Raw genomic sequence first — 9711 nt, forward strand, 5'->3', positions numbered from 1 at the left:
AGAGACCCTGAGTCCAGCAATATATCACTTACTAGGCTGCTTAGTGTAGTTTTGAAAAATCACTGTTTTATTAACAGGGGATTATCACTGGAAGACTAGTGAACCTGCTGCTAGATAGTCTTACATATTCAGGAGGTCAACATAACCCCTCTCACACCACTGTTTGGCAGCTTTCTGTGTACGCTGTGCATAGGAAGAAGGCTGCCAATCAGTGGTGTGTGTGTGGGAGGTGGGGTTATACAGAGCTCAACATTCACAGAACTGGTAGATCTGCAGCAGAGAAAACTATGATTTTATCAAAATCACAGCCTGCAGCCCAGTAAGTAATGCATCACTGGAATCAGGGTTTCTGCCCCTACATCATGTTGCTCTCAGGTAGAATTGCAAAAGCCTAGTGATAGATTCTCTTCATAGGGGGTTAAGGGAGCTGTCTAAGGACTAGAAATACATAGGTAATACGCTGTAAAATGAACTTGTTACAACCTACATGTAACTATATATGTGGTAGGAACCATGCACATCACCAGTGGTGTAACTTTAACCCCTCCACCACCTTTGACGTACTGAGAGTAGTGTGCATGCCTTTGATGCGGGTTCACACACTGAGCCTGCATCTTTCCACCCACTTGATGGTTGATATAACCAGCTATCATGTGACTTTAACAACCATGGGTGGAGCAGAGCATGGCCCGCGGCTGTTAACGAGTTAAATGCCGTTGTCAATCACTCACTGACAGTGGCATTTACGATTCGCCCTCCTACGAACCCGTGACGTGATCGCAGGGCACCGATAGGTTGTCATGACAGCCGTGGGTCTGCTGATGACCTACGTGTCGGTCTTTACAAGCCTCCTGTGAACACCGCCTTTCACTGATAGATTTGAATGGGAGAGTGGATCTGACTTAAAAGTGAAATCAAAGCATGCTGCAATATTTTTCACTATATTTTTCAACATTGGTCTGAGTGCTATCCAATAAAAAAACAGATAGTGCTCATCCGATGTATATGCTCATGTAAGCAAGCCCATAGAGTTAGTGGGAATCGAGTCAAAGGACCCAGTCTATCAGTAATCTAAGCCGTGAAATCTGCCTCTTACCTCCTGACATTTGTAGCTCTTATGATTAGCTGGCTTGGGGTGACGTAACATTGTGTGTCACACTGCAATGATGACTTCAAGCACAATACATACATGACTGATGTATGACTATTTGACAGCCTCATGGCTTTATAAAGCTATTAATCTGCAGATTGACCATATCTGCAGGTTAATAGTGTTTTTCTACATGAAAGGTTCCCTTTAAATTTAAGAAGGTAAACTCTGGAGCATATTCAGAATAAAAACACAAACTCTATTGGATTCACTTTTTAATTTAAATTCCAAATTTGACATTAGCATTCTTCAAAATCAGGCTCCTCATTTCAAAGTTCCATACAATACAGTAATAAAGTACATTTCAGCTTGTTACAAGCGTTTTTCAAGTTTGTGACAAACTGAATCATTACATGTTATTGCTATACTATATTGAACGCTAAACAAAAAACCCTGATTTTGGAGAATGCTGGTAGCTTTTGGAAATTTGTTGGATTTTGGAGACTGGTAGAGACAAACCAGCAGTGGTGTGCAGTACTGTACACACACATTCTACAAAATCAGACAGGTTATACAACACAGAAACTACTTTTTGGGCGTTGATTATTTAAAAAAAAATAAAATAAAAGGAGGCATGCACTACTCACCTTCCAGCGCAGGCAGCTCAGGAGGTCTGCACTGGATTGGGAAGCCGTGTCTGGTCCATTCGGAAGTCACAGGACCACTGCAACCTGTGATGGAAGACTAGCAGAGTCCTCTGGAGTGGATTGTGCTGGATCTGCTGGGTGGTGCTGGAAGGTGAGAATGCCTCCATTTATGATTTTAAGGTCTAAGGCTGGAGTCACACTCAGCGTAAGACAATACGGAACGTATTATACGTCCGTAATGCGCGCGTAATACGCCAAAATGTCCCAGAAATCTATTTCCGTAGTTAATGCGTAGCCTAGGTGTGGTCGCGTATTTTGCGCATGTGCTGTTGCGTGTGTAATCCGTATGTGATCCGTATGGCGTATTTTTCACGCAGCATCACAAAATGGACATTTAACAGTTTTCTGGCCTGCAAATAATTTAAATCATCATTAACAACACTATTTAAGCCCTCTACAACAGGTGGAACCCTCCCATGTGCCCTATTTGTTCTGGAGCTTCTTTTGGCTGTGTTGCTTTCACCTTATAAACATGTCTGACCATGTGTATTTAAGCACAACTCAGCGGGTGTTACTTCACTGGGTGTTGTCACGTCGTTTTGGACAGCCATATCCGGTCAATGTTGAGCCGCGAAGGAGGGGACGAAGATTGTGGGTGCATCCTCTATTGACCCAACGCCAGAGTAAAGGACATTTTCAGAGGCTATATTCAGCTTTGAGGGCACATCCTGACAAGTTTTACCTGTATAGTCGCATGACCATCAGGACTTTTGATATGTTGTTGGAGATCTTACGTCCTGGGCTCACCTATCAGGACACAAGGATGAGAAAAGCCATCTCTGCTGAGGAGCGTCTGCTCCTAACCTTACGGTATGTATTCAACATTCTCACATACTGTATGTTGATGATATTTTATGTATTCAACATTCTCACATACTGTATGTTGATGATATTTTTTTCTATGTGTTGGCTTCTAGTAGTTATCTGTAAGTTTATGTTAACATTATGGCCCAAGCACATCACAAAAAATGTGGTTAATGTTGTATGAAACTAACCATGGGAATTTGAACATTTTAGATTGGACATAAAATCTTTGTAAATATACTATACACTTGTGCTTCTTCATGTTTTCTTTGTACTCATGTTTAATTTTTTTTTTTTCTTTCAGCTTCCTGGCCACAGGCTTGTCCTATGCGGGACTACACTTGGAGTTCCTAATTGGGCGTTCTACAATTTCAGGCATTGTTCGTAAAACCTGTTTCCAAATATGGGAGAAGCTTCATGATGTGGTTATGCCTGAGCCCAAACAGGAGGATTGGCTAAAAATCGCCAGTGGATTCAAGGACACTTGTGACGTCCCTAACTGCATTGCAGCTGTGGATGGGAAACATATTAGGGTGCGTAAGCCGCCGAACTCTGGTTCCCAATTCTACAATTATAAGCAGTTTTTCTCTGTAGTTCTGTTAGCTGTTGCTGACAGTAACTACAGGTTTATAATTGTAGACATTGGGGCCTATGGGCGAACTGGAGACTGTAGGGTCTTCAATGCGTCCATAATGGGTCGGCGGCTACGTGATAACCAGCTAAACCTCCCACCACAACAACTCCCAGGATCCAATGCGGAAGCAGTGCCTTTTGTTTTGGTTGGAGATGAGGCTTTCCAACTTACGAGGCATGTCATGAGGCCTTATCCCAGGCGCAACCTTGACCACCGGCGGAGGGTCTTTAATCTGAGACTTTCCAGGGCGCGGAGACTGGTGGAATGCGCCTTTGGGATTCTTGTTGCCAAATGGCGTGTTCTTCAGTCTGCCATTCAGCTAGGTGAGGCTACAATCAATGAAGTTATCAAAGCCTGTGTTATTTTACATAATTTTACACGCATACATGATTGTTCCTCACCCAATATTGATGTTAACCTCATGAGCAATGTTATTCTGCCTACCCCATATGTCCCTCCTCCGCGTCGTCCCATTTCTGGCCTCAAAGTTCGGGATGTTTTCACCAATTATTTTATGAGTCCTCAAGGTGCTACTCCCTGGCAAGAATATGCAATTTAGTATGTTTAGTTATCTATATAAAATCTTTTGGTTACCCTTTTCAAAAATCAGTCTTTTGTATTTCTAAAATTTTCATATGGGTATGATCCTATCATGTGTGTGTGATGAAATAATGAATTGTCCACAACCAGATGTAGCTTTTTTGCAAAAAAATTTAAACTTAAAACAATATTTGAGTGTTGGTTATTGTTTTGTCATAACCTTTTTTTTTACAAATCTTTTCATTACCCTTTTTTTGGGGCCAATATAAGCATACTACATCAGCAGCATTACAAAGTGCTATGTCAGCACAAACAACCTCAAGATTGTATAAAAAATAAAGAAAAAAAATAAAAAAAGGAAAAAAAAAAAAAACAAAACAAATAAAACAAAAATAAAAAATCACAAGTCTTGGTAGGTAGGTGTTGGAGATGTGGATTGCTCTGGATCCTCATCAGGTGGCCTTTGTAGGCCCAATTGTCCTGCACCCTGTGAGGATGTGGTAGTGGCTGGCGGCAAAATATGCCTGGGATGATGCTGGACAGTTGGCATCTTTTGGAAAGGATTTCTAGGTAACCCCTGATGTTGCTGACCATATGGCCTGGAATCATACCCCAAACCAAAATGGCCATATTGTCCAAACCCAGGTTGGGACCACCCTCCAGCACTGGGTGTGGACAAGTGGCCATATTGGGATGGTTGACGATATCCGGCCATATGGTACTGAGGTTGCCATGGTGGGTTGGGTGTGGGTTGTGGTTGAGGTGTTGGCTGACGTGGAGGGGGTCAGATCCCTCATGAGCATGCATGCCTTGTAATCTCTGAGGCCGCAGGATATTTTAAGGTGACATCTGCCACTGTTCAATAAATTCCATAAGTCGGTATGGGTTATTTGGGGGGGTGCATGCATCAATCAGGATCTGAATGCACCCTCTCACACGAAGCCTCAACTCACGTTCTATTGGTCTTAAGTACCGGGCAAGGCTCCTGGTAAAGCCCTCCTCCCCATCATCCTCACGAACCCTTGCCAGATAGTTCATCACACCAGCATCCACGTTTCTCCGGCTTTGGATAAGCTCTCTCCTGCGGCGAGCACGCTGTGAAAAGACTGCAGCCTGTGGTGAGCGCTCCAGGGCAACAGTAGGGCTGCTGCTGTTTCCAGGGTCATCCTGGCTAGGTGGTGGTGGTGGTGCTGCTGCTGCTCATGATGATGATGACAACTGTGGGGCCTCTTCCTGTTGTTCTGGCTCTGCTGGAGCTGGCTGGTCAGTTGAGGAGGATCCTGAAGGGATGGAGCCTGAGGGAGCAGAAGATGGACTAGCCACCTCTACGCCTTCACCCACTGGGTCTATGACCAATTCTGAGTCAGAGCCTGTCTCCCTGTCAGTGAGGTTGGACTGTGTTCTGTAAAGAAAAATGTTTTTGAGTACAAATGTTTATGTTTTATTAATTTAAAAAAGGGGTTGTGATGTTTGTACTTACGGCCTGAGGTCCATGCTGAGGTCCTGCCCCACTCCACTCCCACTGCTGCCTCTCCCTCCTATATTGGTCGCGGATGCTCCTACATCGGGTTGTAACATCACCCACTGAAACAACAAATATTACACACATTGATTAGCCCATTATGCAGAGTGGTCTCACAAGGTTTAATTGACTACACCAATTTTATTTTAGCATAGGAATATGCATTTGTAGAAGACATTTATTAGTTTATTTGCAAACATAAGACAATTCTAAAGTAAGGCCACAAGGACAGAGTCTGTTACCCTTTATCCCAGAAAGAACAATTACTTGCAAACAATGTTAGTAAGGGACATCTGTTAAAAACCTTATTGAAATCCGTTTATCATATACTACACCATGTACGTACTGGTGTGCTGTAAATTAATTTGTGTATTCATTAATAAAATCAATTTTAAAAAATCAAAGTACTAAGGTCCTGCTGTTTAACAAGAACATTAAATTTCAAACATGGGTGTACTTACTTATTTGCCGCTGTGCCGCACGTGGCTGCTGCTCATAATTTGGGAAGAGTGACCCACACACACTCCTCCATGCTGCCTCTTTTTGTGCCCTGTTGGCATAGTTGGGATCCCTCTGATCCCAGATAACAGGCCTTTCTTGCACCAAGATGATGAGGATATCAACATTTATGATGTGTGCCATCTTGAAGATCTCACTCCATGGAGGCGTGCAGCAGACTTCCGGGTTCACTGTCTGGCTTTTTCTGCTAATTAGCATGTCTCACCTCACCTGCCTGATTGAGCATTTGGACATTTCCGGACATCTGCCAGTGAGTAGCGTATTTCTCGCAAGTCACACGCATGGTCCGTATGCATTCCACATTTTACGCTCCCCCATAGACTTTCATTGGCGTATTTTTCACGCAATACGCTGACAATCGCAGCAAGCTGAGATTTGTTACGGCCGTAGAAAGCCGTATAATACGGATCCGTTATATTCGGCTGATAGGAGCAGACCCATTGAGAATAATTGTGCCGTTTGTTTTGCGAGTTTTACGGACGTATTTTCGGCGCTCTTACGTCCGTAAAACTCGCTAGTGTGACTCCAGCCTAAGGGGTAAGGCCGGCGTCACACTAGCGAGTTTTACGGACGTATGGGAGGCGCAAAAACTACACATTGCACACGGACCAATGATTCTCTATGGGGCAGCTCCTATCTGCCGTATATTTCTCTGCCGTATTTTACGGACGTAGAAAATCGTAGCATGTTGCATTTGTCAGCGTATTGCACAAAAAGTCCGCCAAAGAAAGTCAATGGGGACGAGAAAAATACGGATTACACACGGACCATCAGTGTGACTTGTGAGAAATACGCAGTGGTGTTCTATAGAAAAGCCGGTAATTCAGTGCGGTGTACAGTAAAATCACACTGACAGGTTTTATTAGAATAGATAGATAGAATAAATGTCTACACATAGTATAGGGGTGTATATATATATATATATATATATATATATATATATATATAATCAGTGAGACACACACACACATATATATATCACACAGCGCTAGATAGCAGAAAAGCCAGTAATTCAATTGCCGGCTTTTGCTATCTCCTTCCCAAACCCGACAGGTTATGAGACATGGTTTACATACAGTAAACCATTTCATATCCCTTATTTTTTAACATATTACTCACTAATAATGTTCCAAGTGTCTGTGTGCAAAATTTGGGGGCTCTAGCTGTTAAAATAAAGGGTTAAAACACGGAAAAAACTGGCGTGGGCTCCCGCGCAATTTTCTCCGCCAGAGTGGGAAAGCCAGTGACTGAGGGCAGATATTAATAGCCTAGAGAGGGACCATGGTTATTGGCCCCCATGGCTAAAAATATCTGCCCCCATCCACCCCAGAAATGGCACATCTGTAAGATGCGCCTATTCTGGCACTTAGCCTTTCTCTTCCCACTCCCGTGTAGCAGTGGGATATGGGGTAATAAAGGGTTAATGTCACCTTGCTATTGTAAAGTGACATTAAGCCAGGTTAATAATGGAGAGGTGTCAATAAGACACCTATCCATTATTAGTCCAATAGTAGTAAATGGTTAATAAAACACACACACACACACATTAGGAAAAAAGTATTTTATTGAAATAAAGACACAGGGTGTTGTAATACAGGTCCTTCTCAAAAAATTAGCATATAGTGTTAAATTTCATTATTTACCATAATGTAATGATTACAATTAAACGTTCATATATTATAGATTCATTATCCACCAACTGAAATTTGTCAGGTCTTTTATTGTTTTAATACTGATGATTTTGGCATACAACTCCTGATAACCCAAAAAACCTGTCTCAATAAATTAGCATATCAAGAAAAGGTTCTCTAAACGACCTATTACCCTAATCTTCTGAATCAACTAATTAACTCTAAACACATGCAAAAGATACCTGAGGCTTTTATAAACTCCCTGCCTGGTTCATTACTCAAAACCCCCATCATGGGTAAGACTAGCGACCTGACAGATGTCAAGAAGGCCATCATTGACACCCTCAAGCAAGAGGGTAAGACCCAGAAAGAAATTTCTCAACAAATAGGCTGTTCCCAGAGTGCTGTATCAAGGCACCTCAATGGTAAGTCTGTTGGAAGGAAACAATGTGGCAGAAAACGCTGTACAACGAGAAGAGGAGACCGGACCCTGAGGAAGATTGTGGAGAAGGACCGATTCCAGACCTTGGGGAACCTGAGGAAGCAGTGGACTGAGTCTGGTGTGGAAACATCCAGAGCCACCGTGCACAGGCGTGTGCAGGAAATGGGCTACAGGTGCCGCATTCCCCAGGTAAAGCCACTTTTGAACCATAAACAGCGGCAGAGGCGCCTGACCTGGGCTACAGAGAAGCAGCACTGGACTGTTGCTAAGTGGTCCCAAGCACTTTTTTCTGATGAAAGCAAATTTTGCATGTCATTCGGAAATCAAGGTGCCAGAGTCTGGAGGAAGACTGGGGAGAAGGAAATGCCAAAATGCCTGAAGTCCAGTGTCAAGTACCCACAGTCAGTGATGGTGTGGGGTGCCATGTCAGCTGCTGGTGTTGGTCCACTGTGTTTCATCAAGGGCAGGGTCAATGCAGCTAGCTATCAGGAGATTTTGGAGCACTTCATGCTTCCATCGGCTGAAATGCTTTATGGAGATGAAGATTTCATTTTTCAGCATGACCTGGCACCTGCTCACAGTGCCAAAACCACTGGTAAATGGTTTACTGACCATGGTATTACTGTGCTCAATTGGCCTGCCAACTCTCCTGACCTGAACCCCATAGAGAATCTGTGGATATTGTGAAGAGAAAGTTGAGAGACGCAAGACCCAACACTCTGGATGAGCTTAAGGCCGCTATTGAAGCATCCTGGGCCTCCATAACATCTCAGCAGTGTCACAGGCTGATTGCCTCCATGCCACGCCGCATTGAAGCAGTCATTTCTGCCAAAGGATTTCCGACCAAGTATTGAGTGCATAACTGAACATTATTATTTGATGGTTTTTTGGTTTGTTATTAAAAAACACTTTTATTTGATTGGATGGGTGAAATATGCTAATTTATTGAGACAGGTTTTTTTGGTTATCAGGAGTTGTATGCCAAAATCATCAGTATTAAAACAATAAAAGACCTGACAAATTTCAGTTGATGGATAATGAATCTATAATATATGAAAGTTTAATTGTAATCATTACATTATGGTAAATAATGAAATTTAACACTATATGCTAATTTTTTGAGAAGGACCTGTAGTTTATTAAACGCTCAACCCAAATGATGACCCTCGTTCTGTAAAAAAGGAAAAATAAAAAAAACAACAATATCCCATACCTTTCCGCTGTTAAAATCATGTCCCACGCTGTAAATCTATCTGAAGGGGTTAAATAATTTTACAAGCAGGAGCCTGCTAATGCAGCTGCCCCTGCCTGTAAAAACTGGGGAATGAATGGGAAGAAGGTGAACGTAGCTACCTAGACTTGTGGTGCTGTGCAATATGAACTCATATATGAACTCATTTGAACTCGAGCGTGGGAATTTTTCTGAATATTTTCTCACGCTCGAGTTCATCTGAGGTTATACCAGCAGGGGGCTCAGCACCGCAAGTCTAGGTAGCTAGTTTTTTTAACCTTTTTTTTGTATATATTTTTTTTACATTTTTATATATGGCTTGATCACTTATACTATATACTGCAAATCCATGGTATTTACAGGGCCTGAACTAAATCAGGATAGGCCCTATGAATGTAAGGGAATATGAAGGGGTTAATTAAAAAAGGAGGGAACGGAAAAGGTCTTTCTCAAGAGGTTAAGGGCGGAGTGAATAGGGTTTATAAAGGGGTTTTGGCACCAAGAGACCTGTCCGCCATCTTACCCAAATTTATTGTCTCCTCTCTTCCACTATTTCTGGACCCGGTCCACACACTGCTGCTTCCATCGCTC

At 42.6% G+C, this 9711-nt stretch overlaps 1 protein-coding gene across 1 annotated transcript; it reads left to right on the forward strand.

Annotated features, from left to right (window-relative positions):
* The first annotated feature begins 2487 nt into the window (after window positions 1-2487).
* LOC138637672 (uncharacterized) lies at window positions 2488-3794 on the forward strand. The gene is made up of 2 exons (XM_069726508.1): window positions 2488-2607; window positions 2906-3794. Exons 1-2 carry the CDS (start codon window positions 2492-2494, stop codon window positions 3792-3794), a joined length of 1005 nt encoding a protein of 334 aa, XP_069582609.1. The 5' UTR covers window positions 2488-2491.
* Window positions 3795-9711: the final 5917 nt, after the last annotated feature.

This window comes from Ranitomeya imitator, chromosome 5, assembly GCF_032444005.1.
Source record: "Ranitomeya imitator isolate aRanImi1 chromosome 5, aRanImi1.pri, whole genome shotgun sequence".
Classification (NCBI taxonomy): domain Eukaryota; kingdom Metazoa; phylum Chordata; class Amphibia; order Anura; family Dendrobatidae; genus Ranitomeya; species Ranitomeya imitator.